This window comes from Nelumbo lutea, chromosome 1, assembly GCF_056320005.1.
Source record: "Nelumbo lutea isolate HS-2025 chromosome 1, American lotus-T2T, whole genome shotgun sequence".
NCBI lineage: Eukaryota > Viridiplantae > Streptophyta > Magnoliopsida > Proteales > Nelumbonaceae > Nelumbo > Nelumbo lutea.
This window is the reverse complement of record NC_142684.1, coordinates 56,464,572-56,483,367: the sequence shown is the minus strand read 5'-3', so window position 1 is coordinate 56,483,367 and position 18,796 is coordinate 56,464,572. Positions and strand designations below refer to the sequence as shown.

Here is an 18,796-nt window from a genome sequence, read left to right as displayed (position 1 = left end):
CTCTTGGCAAACATTTTCCGATGGAAACAAGCTTGAGGTAATCCCAATTACTTGATCTTTATCTTATGTCTTAGTGTTCTGTTATGAACTTGACACATGAAATTAATTGTCCATTGAATAGAGAAATAATTCCCTCTATTTATTAATGCTTAAATTAGTTGTCCATTGGATTTCATCATGAGTTCATTTGGAGTCCAAGGTCAGCAAGAGTTTAGGTTCCCACTCTTTTTTTTTTCTTTTTTTTTTCACTTCTACCTTTTTTTTCAAGTTCCAAAAAATAAAAGATTAGTCTAATGGGAGTTTTATCATTTGGTCTCACTTCACACATGTGGGCAGGGTCAACACAAAACGTGTTCGTTTGTGATTCAAAGTACACCTCCACCTACACTATTTCAAGCGCAGGAGATCAGGATTTTTAAGTAAAGCTTAAGGGCCCGTTTGGGAGGGCTTCAGCTTTTGATGAGCTACTTTGGTTGAACTATTCATGAGTTCGGAATAGAGTATCTTCATGGAAGAGTCACTCAACTAACTCAACCAAAGTCATTTGTTGGCTTTAGATTCTCACCAAACGTAACTTTTGAGCTTTCCATGCAGGGCCACCTTAAAATGCTAGAAACTACTGGTTTTGGATAGTACATTGTGCCCATTTGCAAGTCTTAGAAGACATTTCATGTTCATTGCAAATGTAGGATGACCTTTTGTGTTCATCGCAAGTGCATTAGCTTTAAATTACTTTGATAAAGTGTCTTTGTGCTATTATAGAGGTGCCCCGGTTGGAATTTTTCCATATGGTTTTCTTTTAATATCTTCATCATAGCACCAATGATGGTAAACTACATGTACTTACAATAATTTAATAATTATTAATTATTTAATTAATTAGTATCAATAAAATAAAAAAATATATTAACAAAATATAAACTAATAAAAATAAAACATTAATTAATATTAATGTATAATTAAATAATTATTATAATTACTTAATAAAATAATAAATAATTAAAAATAAGAAAACATGCAATAAAAATATTATTAATAAATTAATAATTAGTATTGGGGCTGATTTTTCCACTATTTTCCCTTTGCAACCAAACAATAGAACATGAAAACTTTTCACCCGTTCTCCCCTTTCTATGTTTTTCCATCCTACCGAAATCTTCCCTCAAAACAAACACAGCCTAAAATTATGTCTGATTTGGTAGAAAATGAGAGAAAAAGAAAAGGTTGAGAATATCTTCTCTTATTTTCTATCAATAACCAAATGTACTTATGTAATGCTTATATGGTAATGTCTTAGTTAGAAACAATGAATGTAATACCATGGTATTTTTTTATAGACCCAATTATAGATTAATGGGGTTAGTAACAGGTGCACATTAGGCACATGGATAGGGGTGTCAATTGGACTGGATTTGGTCCAATCTGATCCAGTCCAATGTGAACCCATTACAAATGGATCAGGTATAGATCCAATCCAACCCAATGAATATTTTTGATCATTTTGAACCGGTCCAATTCAATGTTTGGACCATTTGATCTGTTCAAATTCATTTTAATTTAGATTAATTGGTTTCAACCCAAACCTGGTCTATTGATACCTATATTCTTATCTTATATCAATGGACCAGATAGTCCAACCTAAAAAATATTTTAGACCAGATTTATCCAATCTAATATGTCTTGTTGATTCATCAAAATTGACACCCATACACATGGGCACACCAACGTGGAGAGCCTGGCATGTGTGGCTTGAGCCCCCACTTAATACAAGGGGTGCTTTATGACGAATTCGACACTCAGTGGATCGACATGGTCCAGTCTTGAGATGCCTGACATTCGAATCCATACACTTTTTTATTCATTTGTTCTACACAATCCACATTTTCTGATGCTAGAGTGCTTTTATCTTTTGAAAGGCAACTTTCCTAGACAAAAGAGATTAACATTGAGCATGCACCACACAGCATGGCCATTCTAACTTGTTTGAGGTCCATGAATCATTTGAATGGACAGAAGTTCAATTAGGGGCAGAGTAAAAGGGATTTAGGTGGAAGCAATAAGAAATGATTTCATCAAATATAATTTAGCAATGAACATGGCATTGAAGATAGTGGAATGGCAAAATAAGATTCATGTAGGGGATGCCATAGAATTGAGTTTAGATGATGATGATAATGTTGATGCTTGATTAGGTGCATGAGAGAAAACTGATGTCCTCTGGGTTCTTCCAACATGTGGCACGCAAAATTTGTTTGAGACCCATATGATTTGAGGGGTTTTAAAAAGAACTAGTAAGTGCACATGCACTTTGCACGTGATATTTTTTATGATGATAGCAAATCATATTTGCATGCCCAAATGATTTTTATAAAAGTTTTTGTATTTTTTATACTTTGTTTGTTTTCATCTTTTTATTTTTTATTATAATTTAATTATTTACATATTTGATATCTAAAAGGTTGAATTGTTTACTCGCCACCAAATATGAAAATAACATCATTTTTGGGTTGGTTTTAAATTTGTATTTTATTTCTATTATCTATAAAAATGATTATTCCTTGTAACACTTATTTTTTTTAATATTAATATTGATATGATCAACTAATATAAGATTTAATGAAAGAATGTGAGTTAATACCTTAAATATAAGACTTAACAGGAATTAAATGAGAAGAAATATAATAGTTTAAATTACATTTTGTGTCCCCCATAATTAGAAAGAGATCAAATACAAAAATATGGGGTATTATAGTCAAGAATAGGATTCAATGAATGATTGTCAAAATTATATTTCTATCCTTACAACAAAAAAGAGACCGACCAAATTAAAAAATTAGAGTATGGTAATCAAATAAAAGTTCTACACTCACATTCATACTCTTAATAGTAATATTAATCATCACCCACATATTCTTAATCACCTAATCACTATACCCACGCATGCCCAAACTTTTCTAATCCCTTCAATTTGTAACCGATCATCTTTTCTTAACAGAGTAACAGGTGCAAACATGGAATTATTTATAATGTAGGTTATTGAAAACGTAGAAAATTGAGGTGATGAGCAAATCCTCAGTAACTGTTGCTATTTCAAAATGGGAAAATTTATGGGTTGGCTTTGATATTGTTACCCTATATTAGCGGTGGCATCCCCTGCAATCGATTTTCTAGATACTAAAGAAATGTGTATTGAGGGCTTCAATCTTTTTTCGTTAGTTTGATTGACAATTTGTCATAGGCCATTATTAGACCATGGTTAGGACCATTGTTTCAGGGTAATTCTAAGGGGCCGTTTGATGGAATAAAAAAAAAAAAGAAGAGGTTATTTAACTAAAAGATTTGCTGTAGTGAATTTTACCTTGAAAGGAGTATAAATGCAAATATGTAGAGTATAAAATTTTATATTTTGTATTATTTTGTATGTATTTGTACTGTATGTATTTGTATTTGTATTCTTTCCAAACGAAAGAGTAAAATAAATGCAAATATAAAATACATACAAAATATAGTTCAATTAAAATACAAAGTTTTGCACTGTACGTATTTGTATTTATACCCCTTCCAAACTGAGCCTAAGTAGTTTACGACTTCATTTAGAACATGCACAAACACAAAGGATTAATTTTTTAGGGTCTGTTTGGTTTGCAGTAAGAATTGGAATCAAAATGATCTGTTCCCATATTCTGTGTGAAAATTAGAATCAGTTGGAAAGAGATTTTATTTCCAAGGAAAGAGGAAAGAATGGGGGAATTTCATTCCTGGTGAAATGGGGATGAGATTCCGATTCTATCCAACCAAACAATTGGATCCGATTCCAGGCCCTTAACCAAACAGGACCTTAAATTAAGCAACTTCGGCTTTTACCAAATGGCTCTAAGAAAGCAGCAAACAGTGACTCTGAAAATCAATACAATAACGATATTTTAAATCTTGACCTGCATCAGCATGTTGCAGCAAAGGAAACCTCATAAGATGTTCCCAAACTTGGCAAATATCCTTTGGGCGTGATTGTTGCTCCCTAATCTGTACAAAGTTTAGATGGTTGCTTTCATCTAAGAGAGGGTTAATACTTGGAATCTCAGGAAGTGGGTCTTTTGATTGGCATAGCTCCAAGGTTGTCTAATAAGGTGGTTGCTTTGACAGAAACATTAAGAGCCCGTTTGGTTTGCGGGAATAGGGGTCATGAATCGGAAAGCTTTTTCGATTCTAACTGTTTGGGTGGGAGGAATCGGAATCTCATTCCCATTTCTGTTGGGATAGCATTCTCCCATTTGAGGGAATGACCATTCTCTCCCCTCATGAATGAAATCTCATTTCAACTTATTCCTATTCCAATTTCGATTCCTGTTTGAACCAAACAAACTATGGAAATAGAGTCAGAATGATCATTTCTGGTTCCAACTATTTGGGTGGAAGGAATCGGAATCCCACAACCCCATTTGAGGGAATGGCCATTCTCTCCCCTTCCCTTGGGAATGAAATCTCATTCAAACTTATTCCAATTCTGATTTCGGTTCTTGTCTGAACCGAACATATTATAGGATAGAGTTAGAATAATCCCATGGTTCAAAATTTCATAACGTATCTTGGGCTAATACGTATCGTATCTTTAAGGGGCCGACACGGGAAATGCTACAAATCATTTGTGTCGTGTCTTTTCATTGTGCCAAACCTGTATTGTGACCATATCGGGGCATATCGGACATGTATCAGGGTGTATTGGCTGATACATTATGATTTCATGTAGGCAAAAAACGAATTTAAAATGTTTGAGAAAAAAAAAGACTTCTAGCTATTTCCAAAAGCCTTCTTTCTCTCCCAAATTCAACAAATCATCCTTGCACATTCTTGGATTGTAAAATCTTAAAAACAAATACCCCAAAAACAATCTCCAAAACTCAAGATTTTTTAAGTTTTTTTCAACTTTTTACAAAAAAGTGCAAAATAAATATATATTTTTTTCAATTTACATGATAGTATGTTACAATATTTTATGTATTTTTAATGCTTATGTATATATATATATATGTTGAAAATCCTATATTTTTTGTGCTTTAAATAGATCTATTTAATTTTTGAAGAAATTTAGGAAAAATATAAAATAACAACAAAAAAAATTATATTTTTGGTGTAATATGCCCATGAAGAATAATTGTGTCATAGATCTATGGGTGATCTACCATATCCATAGATCTATTGAAACTTCTAAAATATTAATTTTTTTATCTTTGTAATTTTTTAATAAAAATATTTATTGTTTCATTACTAAAAATGAAAAAATAATTATTTTTAAAAATTTTTGTACTTTTAGAATAAAAATATTTCATTCTATTTTTTAATTCATATATTTATTGATTTTTTTTGTAAAATATTTGTTTTCTAATTTTTGGTGTAATCTAACCATAATATTCACCTTGTTGTAAACCTATGAATGATCTATCACATCCCTAAAAATTATTTTCGTTACATTTTACTTTTTAATTTTTGTTATAATTTTGTAATAAAAAATAATATACTTGTTTGTGAAAGGAAGGGAGATCCATCATATGGATGGCCGAACCATGTGGGGTGGATGGGCAAATTTTCAAAAATTTCATTCTCCCTTTTGGGAATTTTCTTAAAACAAATCGGACCAAATCTGAAACTAAGATTAAGGGAGGGATATACCTGATACAGAATCCACGCAAGTAGCTCCCAATGTAGGTGTTCATGCCCAAAGAGGTCACCAAATCCCACCTCCACTGAAGATGACACAGCTTAGGATGAAGTAGGATCAACAAAGCAAATCTTCAACAAGAATTGCAATCCTTCAGCAAGAATCACGTAGGGGATGTGAGCATAACTTCAGATTTGATTCTTCTAGTAAGAATCAGAATCAAGAACTATTCTTGATCAGTCTAAGACAATGGAGATCGAACTGGGTAGGGTGGCAAGAATAGAGAGAAGATATGAGATTTGCAAAAAGTGTTTAACAGAAGGATTTCGCCCTCTATTTATAATCTCTCTGGATCAACTTCCTAATCTTATCAAGAAAGGGTTCTTTGATACAAATCTTTATTTGAATCAAAACTCTTAAGTGGATAAGACAGGTCTTATCCTCTTGATGATCTAAAAGCAGATCTAATATCAAATTCACCCATAATTAATTAATCTAATCAGCCCAATTCGAATTGGGCTTTAGGTCCATTAAGTTATCAGGCTCACTTCCCCTTTAATTCGCTGGCTAGCTTGGCTCTCTTTGTATGGTGTAGGACCATAACATTGATCTCCACAAAAGACATATAGGTTCAACTTAGACTCTATTACAAGGCCTAGTCGAATTCACTACTAAATACAGTAAACCCCTAAGCCGATCAGTATGGGCTTTTAGCAGGCCCAACATTTATACTAAATGGTCATTGGGTCCAACCACATTATGAAGGCCCAAGGACTATGGACTTAAGTGAGATTAGCCCATCAGGTATATTAGCTCTAAATGGTCTTACACTTAACCTCTCAACCCATAATGATCAAACACTACCTAACGAGAGAGAACCTCTCCCTCGGCTGCAAGGTGTAGTGTTGCACTCTTTGCTCACATGGATTTCGGGAATTAAAACCTTTTGTAAACAATTTGTGAAACCATAATATATATGTATATCTCTATATAAATATATTTTCCAAAACAAATCTCAACAAGTTTAAAATCAACTACTAGCAGTTTAGGTTTCCATCAGAGAGTGCATTCCCCGATCATTCACTTTGTCCGACAAAGAGGCTGATTTTGTCACTACGATCACCCACTCAGGTGAACTCTTAGACTGCCCCAACATACCCAGGTTTTGACCCCCACTAAGGATCTCACTGATTGGCATATCAAAGACAACCCAATCCAACACCTAGTGCAGTACCATAATCGAGTCTAAGGGTTAGGTGTAACTTTCTAATTTTGCACATTTATCTTTAAGGTCTAGGGCATAACTGAAAAATGGTCCGGTTCAAGGTTTCAAGCAAACCCACACTACATGTGCTTCAGGTCTCACCCTAACAGCTGAGACAAGTCACCCCAACCGACTTGACAGTACATTAGTGTTAGCTTTGGCAGGTTAAACTTCCTTAGGTCTATCCAACGGTTGTGAAGATTCTAAACTAACACGAGTCTCATAAGTATCTAGTTTAAGGGTACTACATAGAAACACACCATAGATAATATGAATCAATTTTGTACTTTATTAATTTACAATAAATGTCAAAATGTATATCAATCTAATTGGAGCTAAGAGCATACACTGTCTTACAGTTTGAATAAGAAATAAATATGTTTAAAAACTTATAGAAAGTATTTCATTAAATAATTATTAATCTTATATTTTATAGTTATAACACTACTAGAGAATACCCTTATGTTTCTGTATGTTGATCATATATATATAATGTTATTGATGCATATTTATGACTCATTGGAATATTTATAGTGTTTCCATGTGTTTTCATGCATATCTTAATTTTTCGTTTGTATCTATGCATATCCAAGGTATATATCTCAATACGCCTCTTAAATTTGTCTTTCTGATACATTTAGTATTTTCGATACTTTGAACTTTGAATAGTGCTTTCCTATTCCAACTGTTTGAGTGGGGGAATTGGAATCTCATTCCCATTCCTGCATGAAATGATCATTCTTTCCCTCTCTCTTGGGAATGAAATCTCATTCATTCTCATTCCAGTTGATTCCAATTCCGATTTCGATTCCTGTTTGAACCAAACAAACTATAGGAATTGATAATTTCAATTTCAATTCCAAGAGATTTTGATTCTGATTCCAATTCCAACTGCAAAACAAATAGATCCTAAGAATTCATTGAAAAGTGGGCATCAATGCTTTGTGCAACAATTATTTGAATGATTGATCATCGTTACATCTGAGCTTTGTTACATGAATCCTGTACCACCATTTCGTTTAACGCTATATCCATCGTTAACGAATGAGTTTTCAATTATTTTTTATTACTTTGGGCTCATGCCTTATTTTGTTCTATACGTCAAACTTTTCTACTCCTTTCAATTCGTCAAATTACTTCTGATTACGAGTGCTATAGGTGATGTATGCAGGTGAAATTGAATTTGAAAGTTAACATAATAATCGTGTTTCAGGCATGGATTAAACAGCTGAGTGTTTGGAGAGATGGCGGTGGTTAAAATCGAAATTGACATAATCTTGTGTGTCGACAGCTTAGTTAGTAACCATGTTTAAAAGGGCTGCCATTATGTCATGGGACTAGTCGTTGGGGCCCTATGCAGCACTCGAATGTGACGAATAAGTCTAAGCAATAAGCAACAACATAATAAAAAGCAACAAGATGGCATACAAATTAGTCAAAAGATTATTTGTATTATATTAATGGATGACAAGCACAAATACAATATCAAGGAGATCTCATGCTTAACTTTTATATGCTCTTGATTCACTCAACTACCTACCTCCCCTCAAAGAGTACATTAAGCTTTTGGAGAATGACACAAAAAAACATCAAAATGGTGAAAAATCATATTACGGAATTACAATATTACCATTGGCATTCCCCCATACAAAATACATACAATACCCCACTCAAGATACACACTTGCACACTTGAATGGCGACTGCAAGCACAATGAATGGCACTTGATGGCGCAGCAAAGAATACACTTGTGACAATTAGGCCCATTACCATCTTAGTGGCCAAATTGACACTTTACACGATGGACAAGGCTTGTTGTAGTCAATGAGCCGAACAGAATAGAGTGGACCAAATGAAATTTCTTTCATTAAGGCAGAGTGTCTCCTTCCCATTATCTCCTATTACATTCCGGTACAAGAAGCCATGGAATTCAAACACCAAAAATACTAATTCACATAAGAAGTTAATGCCACCAAATTTCATTTATGTAATTTTACTTGCCCCATTGAATAAATTTCAACTATATTGTAGCAATATATGTGAATCTTTGGCATCAAATTGTATAGGCACCGTGAGCAGTCATACATTACAACACAGGCACCTACGCTTCCCAAAGCGTTAGCAAGGCAAAACTAAAGTTCATATTCTCTTTATTTGAATATATGAGACTGAAAAATGCTTCCCTCATTCAGATTTCTTATAAAATACATCCTATGTTGACTGGCGTGTGCCTCCATGTCTCTCCCATCACTGAGATTTCAAACTTCTCAGTAGTTCCCATCTAACATGAAAGGAAAAAAGGATTAAAAACATCATGCTGTGAAGGCAATTAAATAACTACATGGCTTGTCTGAAATTACTGAAGCCACAAGTGTGTGGTTGTTTGAATCTGAATGATGATCGCCCATGGCTTGCTTCTTTTGAGCTTTCCCTAGCAAAGATCATTCATCCATCGTCAATGCTACGGAGCAGATGTGAACAGCAGGGATGCATTTGTCCCACCAAAACCAAAGGAGTTTGACAGAGCTGCTCTAATCAGCATCTCCTTTGACACAGTTAAAGGCATGAAACCATCACGAAAGATGGGATCAGGATGACTGAGATTGAGTGTCAATGGTACAATCCCCTGCAACAAGATGCCACAAAAGCTAATTCGAGATGAGCAACCATTTTGGAACATGCAGGGCGATTAACTTGCAAGCTTATAAAGACAGCAATAATAGCAATTAGAAAAAGAATTATTTGCACAATTAACTGGAGTTGAGTTGAGCAGGAGAAATGCAAACTCATGAAGACGACAACAATTGCAATTGTGCAATTCTAAATAACAAAGGGTACACGGGATTGGAAATAGGTTCTTAGAACTCAGGTGGGAGCAAACTACTGGAGTGTCAAATGACAAATCTGCTATTAGAGTTGTTTAGTGAAAACTGCAAATTTGAGCAACTTGCAATGTGACCAAAGAAAACTTATGTTTCATGCAAGTTCAACATTCAATATTAAAACTTTTTAATAGCCAATGTGAAGAACACTAATAAAAGGTGGGGTATAGGGCTAATGTGAAATGGAGGATTGAACAGGTGGTCCACAAGATACCCTACTAGGTGGATGGCTCATATTAGCCACATCATCCCTCCATGTGGTAAAAAAAATGCTAGGTTGTGTAGGGAAGATCCCTACATTAAATACAAGGACCACAACAAAGGTAATCAGTGATTTGTTTTTTTGATATTTATTCTTGAGCATTTAGCATTAAATAGAAAGGAATGATGAAACAGGATTCATGTAGCCAACTCCCCTGTATAAGGGCTTGGATAATGATGATTCTTCAGCATTATTGGTAATTTTAGTGTGAACTGTGATGTGTGAAGCATAGTGTACATTGGCAAATGGGATGAGAGAGGTTGATTTTGGGGGTAGGTGGGAAATGATGGTATTCACTGTGGACAGGGATTCCATGAGTGTGTAAAGGAAGAGCAATAGCATGTGGGCAGGTGTGCAGCATTTGTATTAGGAAAAGAAACAGGTGAGGGAGAAAAAGGTTGGAATCTATTGGACATTTGATGCAGGATCATTTCCTTGAATCATGTTTCCTTAATTTCTGAATCACAAGTCAAAGATTTGTTAACCACAGTTTAATGATGTTACTGATTCAAACTTGAATCAGTGCAAGAGGCATACCAGTTACATGGAAGTGGATCTTCATGGTTGTAAGCAGTAGGATCCAGACATCCTATGTAGAAAACCCACATGAATGACAATTATCAAAAAAAAAAAAAAAAAGAAACCCACATGAATGACCAAGTGCAAGAGGCATATCAGTTACATATGTGGAATACAATAAGGTGGTGCTCGATAAATCTGAAGTCTGAAGTCTGGAAAGCAAAAAACCTCTAAAAAAGCTCTGAAAGCATTCAGTTGATGACCAAGTGCAAGAGGCATATCAGACATCTGAATACAGTGGATTTGTTAGGTAATCTGAATGCTTTGACATCTGAAAAAGTTATGTTTTACAAATTTACCCCTCAAGTTATTATTTAAAAAAAGTAAACGAAAATGATTAAAGTAAAATGATATAATAAAAAATAGTATAAAAATAATAAAAATAAAAATATGATAAAAATCAATAAATAATATTAATAAAATAACAAATAATGTTAAAAATGATAAAATAGTAAAATTTATTATAAAATATAATAAAAATGTATAAAAAGAAAATAATAATGGTAATAAAAATTAAATATATAAAAAGATCATTTAATAATAATAATAAATAATATAAAATATAATAGAGAGATTTGCAAATAGTAAAATAATGTAAAAAAGATAAAATAGTAAAAAATTATAAATATAATAGTAAAACTTATTATAAATATACTAAATAATAAAAGTAGTATAAAATAAATAATATTAAGATAGGAGATAGTTTTGGATTTTTCAAAAGTTTAAAAGAGTATCGCTAGAATTCAATTTTCGTGCACTACCTCCGCATCTGCTCAGAGGTAGCTTAATGTCTGAAATATTCAAAGGGCTTTTTGGTGTTCAGTGGCTCCGTTAAGACGCACAACCAAACTACCACCAAACACTGGAAACCAAAATTTTCAGTGTTTGGTGGTCAATTTGGCATTACTGAATGCCACCTAAGTGGACTTTATTTGGAGATTGGAGTTTGCTTCATGGTTTTGTTGCTGCTTTCTGTTGGCAGTTAAGTTATAGAACCGAGAGCTTTATGAGCCCAGTTTATGTTCTTTTTATTAGTTATGTTGTTTTGTTTAGTTGTTGGGCCTAAAACCACTTGATTGTTATTTTTATTTCTTTTAGTTTGCAGTCCCTTTAGTTATAGCCACCCTATTAAGGGCTGCATGGTCTTTGTACCTTTTGGTTTTTTTTTTTTTTTTTTTTTGGTCAATAACAGAGTTTCATTAATTTAGAGGAAAATTACACAACAGAGGAGAGGTAACCTTTCTTGACTCTCCTCACCAATTTATACAAATTACAATTGTGCCCAAAGCAGTTGATTTCTTCCCACCCCTTGTTTTGCTAGAACATCAGAAAAAGCATCAGCAGTTCTTTTAGCCCAACTGAACTTCACCTCCATATTTTGACTTTTTGAGTTATCCACTTGAGTTTCTTCTTCTCACCACTGAAGATCCAGAAACCACTTCCCTCCTTTTGCAGCCAATTCATTATCAGCTTTGAATCACCTTTTATAATCAGCTTTTTCACATTCATATCCTTTGCCTTTTGCACTCCTTCCATGACAGCCAGAATTGTCTCCCACACCAATTGGACCTGAGAATAAACCAAAACCTCTGCCTTCCTTACTCCTAAACACACCACCAATACCAGAAGGTCCTGGGTTAACTGCACTACTCCCATCAAAATTGAACTTGATATAGTCATTAGCTGGTGGAGACCGTAAAGACCTTACATTGGCCTGATGACCTGAGAACTTTTTGCCTCTCCTCACCTGAGAACTTTTTACCTTTTTAGTTTAATATAAATGATAAGAGAGGAGGCGGCTAGAGAACTTTTTGCCTCTCCCCTCACTATTCTCTCATTCTTTCTCTTTTCTTCCTCTTCTTTTTTCTTCTTCTCCACAAGAACACTGCCACTCCTCTCAACATTAATTTGTCTACCATGTGACAGTTTTGATGTACAACAGCCCAGGCCTAAAAAGAAATTTTTGGGGGCTAATGATTGCCATATTATGGAACTGGGAAAAGAGGAGACTTGCTGTGTTGGAGGATATCAATTGATTGAAAAAAGATTTAGCAGTAAACTGCCTTGATGAGCTCTTCACTTCCAGATTTTAATGTCTTCTTGATCTAGCTTAGGTTCTACGGCCTGGATCTACTGCATGAGCTCCAACAAGGGTCCAATTTCCCAATCATTTAAAGGTCTTCTCAAACCTTGTATCAAGACAAAATTGTTGTCATGCACATAACAGCAATCACTCTCTGTAGTTTGTCATGCACTTAAGTTGAGGGCATTTTATTCAAATTGGGTGTTAGGACGTCACTTTGCTTTGAGGCAGCTATATAAGCCTCATATTTGCTTGTGGAGGTATCTTATATTGTATTTCAAGCCCTAAACACAGATATCCATTGGAGTAGCTTCTTTAACCTTGATTTGGGGATTTTCTTTTTCCATCTTCAATTTGTGCTATCTCTCTTGAGATTTTTCATGTGGTTGTTGTTTCTTCTAGCTTGACCTCTTTGCTGCATCACAAGGTGAATAGCAAGAATAAGGATTTTTTGTGTGTGTGTGGCTGGGGGATCTAGGATTATGAGGCTTGATTAATAGACTATGATTTGGAAAGCATCACAATCAAACTTTTTTTCCTTTAAATATTTATCCATTGAGAGATTATCTTTTATTTGATCCATTGCCCTCTTGGAACCCAAGAAAATCCCAAATCAGGCTGAATTCTGTCACTGACCAATAATACCATGTCTAACTCTCACCAAATCCTTCATGAAGTTAACAACATGAAAGCATTTTTGTTCTGAAAATAATGGCCAAATGAACCAAGAAAAAACATGAACCATGAGATCAAAAAGAAAAGGCAGATCCACCATGCTACAGTACTTTAGAACTCCCCCCATTTTATAGACAAAGAATGGTTTTTAATTTAAGCAGTGAACACTTGAGGGAATATCCTTACATGATATATAGCTAGCACTGCAAAGATTGCTTCCACTGCTCCTGCTGCTCCAAGAAGATGACCAGTAGCACCCTGAATTAAAACCAACTTATGATTATAATTTTTTACAAGGATGAAATATTTGTATTAACTTAACTTTCAAATCCCATTTGTAAGAGAGAGAGAGAGAGAGAGAGAGAGAGAGAGATTCTGAATAGCAATGGAGAAAGATATGCAACCCATATCAAATTTTTGAATCATGGTAATTTTCTTCCAATTATTGCAAAATTTTCTTTTTTTTTCTATTTGAAGCAACAAATTCCCCAAGGATAGACATCAAAAATATGTATCGACTTCTCAATCTTTTTTTATGAATAATAAAGCATTTCATTAAAAATATTTTAAGATGGGTTTACAACTGATACAACATTTAGTTTTCCCTCCATTCAAAATCATCATATAGGATAAGGACATTGATTTAAAAGGCACACCTAAGTGCACAGGCAAGGCATGTTTTAGGCTATGTGCCTTACCTAGGTCCCAGGTGCAGCACATTCAGAAGGCACATGCCTGATGCACCTTGTGGTTCAGCCAAAGTAACACTTTTTGAAAATTTGTGCATTTTTTTCGGTTTTTTTATGCCCGTCATCTTGGCCCCCACCCCTAGACCCTCAAGGCAATCCCAGACATGTCCATATTAGGGTCTTAAATTCTTAATCCCTATAAAAAGGTCCATATTATGCCTCTGAAAACCCCCTATCTGTTAACATTGCTCATTCACTCATCCTAATAAAAGATATTTTAAAAGACAATTAAAATTATAAAATCTTTTTTTATAGGGATTAAGAATTTAAAACCCATATTTAACACCACATTAGCTATTTCAAGGCATGCTATTGGGGAAAAAATAAAGAGATTGAGAGTTTTACATGCTTGAATATGTTTTATATGTTATGCTTGATTTTATTTTTAATTTTCATTTTAAAAATGTTTTGCATGTTATGTTTATGTATTGTAAGTTGAGATAATAGGTTTTTTAAAACATTTATTTTAAAATTTAAGTTTATATTTTAAATTAATATTATATTTAATATTTTTAATTTTTTTGCACTTTTGTCATTTTTTGAAATTTTTAGCATTTTTTTGCAAATTTGTACCTTGCTTCAAAAAGGCATGCACAAACCTTGTGCCTTAGGTGCAAAATGCCCCTTGTGTGAATGTGTGTTTTTTGCGCCTTGTGCTTTTAAAACATTAGATAAGAAAATATGTTCCATAGTATATGGCCCCTCCAACAAAAGTTTTTTATCTGGCCAAGACTGAAACTGAGATGCTAAATCTGTGGAGATTCTGTGACTTGATGTACTTTTTTAGTATGCTAAATTTGTGGTTTCAGCCTTTTATGGGCTTTCTTATAATTGTACATATTCTTTAATATAAAAGAGGCTCTTTGGGATGGGTTCAATCATTTTCTAGACACTCCTGAAAAGCTGAAACTATGTTCCATAATATATGGAACATATACTCGGGCACAAAATGCCCCTAGCACTTTTTTTGAACAGTGGATAAGAAACCATGTTCCATAGTATATGGCCACTCCAACAAAAGTTTTTCCACTAGCCAAGACTGAAAACAAGAGGCTAAATCTGTGGAGATTCTATGACTTGATGTACTTTATTAGTATAGTCACTGTTGTATATTATCACTTGTATTCTTTATTATTTTTCTCTTTCAACCCTATATGGACATTCTTGTAATTATACATATTCTTTAGGGTAAATACAAATACTCCCGTGGTATGGGGTCAATGACAAAGACCCCCTGAACTTTAGATGTTAGACAGCGTTCCATCAGTTAACTTCAAAAAAGATTCTCATTGAACTGTTTAAAATTTTTAAATCTCCAAACTACCCTTTTCTTGTTTGAACAGTGAGAAGACATCACCAACCATATAGCCATGGGTTTCAGTGACCACAACGAAGATTACTGCTACTAGTAACTCATGAATCCATATCACCGGAAATGGTAAAGTGGCTAAAGCCCCTTAAAACCCAATATCTTATTCATCTCCACAAGCACTATTCTGCATTAGGTTCTTACAATTTTCTCAGGTTTTCATCAGAACAAAACGTTTCTAAGGTCTGTGACATCTTACACTAGCTTCAGTGGCAACGTAGCTCTGAAAACTATTTAAGTCCCAAACTCATAGCATTTCGCGTAGCCATGACTCTGGAAATCCACAAGGACTCAAAGTCGGCACTACAGAAATCGAGTTGTAACCAATGAAAATGAGCAATACAACAATCAATCTATTGTGCAAACATCCTTCAAAAATCGAGCTGTAATTGATGAAAATGTCAAAGCAAGGTTGTGGAGAAACAGCAGGAAACAAGTTCTGGATGTCGCTCAGTCTTTCAATGGCAGCGATGGTGAACTGCACCAACAACACAGGTGCAAAGAACCTCTACATCATCTTCGTGAGGAGGATCAAGAGTCGTCTCAACAGATTGTCATCGACCTGTGTTGGTGATGTGGTGATGGCTACCATGAAGAAGGGGAAACCCGATCTCAGGAAGAAGATCATGTCTGCTATCATTGTTCGACAGTGGAAGTCACGGCACCGAAAGAATGGTGTCTACTTGTACTTCAAAGATAATGCTGGAGTAATGTTAATCCAAAGGGAGAAATGAAAGGATCTGCTATCATTGGTCCAATTTGAAAAAAGGTAAGGATCTGCTATCACTAGTCCAATTGGAAAGGAATGTGCGGATTTGTGGCCTAGGATTGCAAGTGCTGCCAATGCCATTGTTTAACTTCTCAGATTTGGAATGCATCCAATTCTAGGATTAGATTACCTCGTGGTTCTAGTTTTGTTTAATTAAGCTTCATTATCATTAGACCTCATAGGTTTTATAGCCTTTTAGAGAATGGGATTTCTGTAGGCTTTTGAAATTGGGAGTTCTTGTAACTCTTAAAGTTTACTTCAACGTGGAATTATGAACTGCGAATCAAAAATAAAAATATTGTGCAAGAAGGTGAAGGTCCAAGAAGACAAGTTGATTTCGAGTCAGAGTTTTTAATGTGTTTTGGCCCCAAAATACTTGGGATTTTTGATCGTAAGATTAAGGAGGGTTATGATCTGAACTCTGTGACATATTCTACTTTGATCGATGCACTCTGCAATGAAGGTAGGTTAGATTAGGGCTTAAGAGAAAAGGGCAATGAAAAGAAAATAAAGAAAGTTCAGGTGGGTATTTTGGTACTTTTAATGCATTCCATTATCTGACCTAACAACTAGAGGGTATTTGTCACACGGTAAAAGTTCAAGGGGAATCTTTGTCACTGACCCCATAGTACAAGGGGGTATTTGTAATTTACCCTATTCTTTAATATAAAAGAGGCTCTTTTGGGTGGGGGTCAATCATTTTCTAGACACCCTTGATACTGTTCGTCTTCTCACATGTTCAAACCATCTAGTTTACATGGTATTAGAGCATAAGATTAGACTCAAGACCTGGGACTTGAAAAGGTGATTCAAGGAGAATCAGATCTTCCTTCGACTATAGTTCTAAGATCACATTGAAGACTGTTTTCATCAATCCAAGATAACCTGTTTTCTTTTTTCTTTTTTCTGAGAAAGATATCTACTAGGTAAGAGATTTCTTGTTTTCTTCCACTTGGTTGTTTTGATCAATCTCATACTCTAGAGTTTGTGTCGTTAGCTTGAGAATCCACATTGATTTAGACAGTTTTGATCCCCTCTTTAGATCGGCAAGTTTGCAACTTTCCTTTTTTGGACTATCAATCCTAAAAACCTTGCTGTTTGGACATCTCTCTTAGAGAATCATACATCTATCAGTTGTGGGATATTTGTTCTAGTTTTTAGAAAGTTTCCTAATCAGTTTTGCTTGGGGAACTTCTCTTGTATCATTAATATAAATCTTGCAGTTATTGATAAAAAATTGCTTTTTTCTGCTCAATTTTGGATTTGGATTCACAACTATTATTGCTCTGGACTGTAAACAGTTAACCTAGATGGTTCATTGAAGATGTGGGTAAAGAAATCACCAGATTGTCACAATTTCACATCATTCCAGAATGTCATGATTGACCAGCGAAGGTTGCTCAAAAGAAGAACCAGCACCAACTTCGTGCATATCAAGTGACTGAGGGCTAGACTTCTGACATCATTACTACCAAGAGTGATGTGAACCATCTATATCCATGGCTGAAGAAAAAATCCGGCAATCGGTATCTATTGCTTTCTGGTTATTGCTCTTCCTTTTCTCCTATTTGGGTTATAGATTATGGCGCCACTAATCATATGACTAGAACCTATCCTGAACCTTTGAGCAAGTATACTAAAACCCATCACAAACGTATTATTACTGTCAATGGTAAAAAGTTGGACATCATTTGTAGAAATGATTTGTCCCTTAAAACTTTCACCTACCACTTCCTTTTCTCTTACCAAGACCTTTGTTCCTAGCCTCACCCCAAACCTTATTTCTATGGGTTAGCTTGTTTATGGTCACATTTTTACTTTCTCTTCTTTTTCTGATGGTTGTTTAATCAAAGACCCACTAGGAAGGTGAAAGGGAAGGAGCACAGGCTAGGCTGTTTGTTTGCATTGAACTTCGAGAAGTCCCCAACAGTAGAGTCATCAGCTTACTTTATTTCTTCCTCATCTAGTTCATTTTTGGGTAAAAAAAAACGATGTCTAAAATTTGTGGCATCAACATTTGGGACACCCTCACTCTTGAAAAATTAAAGTTTTTGTTTGACAATGGTTTTATAAGAAATAAAATTCCCTCTTTGAAAACTTTTTGATACTTCATGTGTCTCTTGTTGTTCAAGTAAGAGTCGTACTTTGCCTTTTCCTCATAAATCTGAACATGCTACTCCATTTAAAGTTATACATAATGATATTTGGACTTCATCTATTACTTCTTGGTTGGGAATTGGGATACAAGTATTTTGTATTTTGATGATGCACCAGGTACACATGGACATATTTTCCAAAACACAAAACCAAAGTATTCCCCACATCTCAGTTGTTTCATGCTATGGTATGAATTTGGTGTCAATCGTGTGTACGTATCCTCCATTCGGATTCAAGGGAAGAATACATTGATAGAGATTTCCTATCTTTTTGAAGACCAATGGGATATAGGGTCAATGAAGTTGTCCAGGTACTCCTTAGCAGAACGGTGTGGTCGAGGATAAGAATGGA

The 18,796-nt window shown here is 34.6% G+C and overlaps 1 protein-coding gene and 1 pseudogene across 2 annotated transcripts in view; one reads left to right on the top strand and one right to left on the bottom strand.

Moving 5' to 3' along the window:
• Positions 1–8,897: 8,897 nt before the first annotated feature.
• The window catches only part of LOC148874665 (Beta-ketoacyl synthase), a 61,118-nt gene continuing 51,219 nt past the window's right edge, over positions 8,898–18,796 (bottom strand). The window contains exons 13-15 of one of the 2 annotated variants that reach the window (XM_088965162.1): positions 13,588–13,659; positions 10,602–10,653; positions 8,898–9,546 (exon numbers count right to left, since the gene is read on the bottom strand). In XM_088965162.1, the coding sequence (XP_088821288.1) occupies positions 9,509–9,546; positions 10,602–10,653; positions 13,588–13,659 (162 nt within the window). In that variant the 3' untranslated portion in view covers positions 8,898–9,508. The remainder of the gene's footprint in view (positions 9,547–10,601; positions 10,654–13,587; positions 13,660–18,796) is intronic. The other variant, XM_088965161.1, reaches the window with a different exon arrangement.
• Positions 15,918–16,376, top strand: LOC148874666 (large ribosomal subunit protein uL14x/uL14z/uL14y-like; annotated as a pseudogene).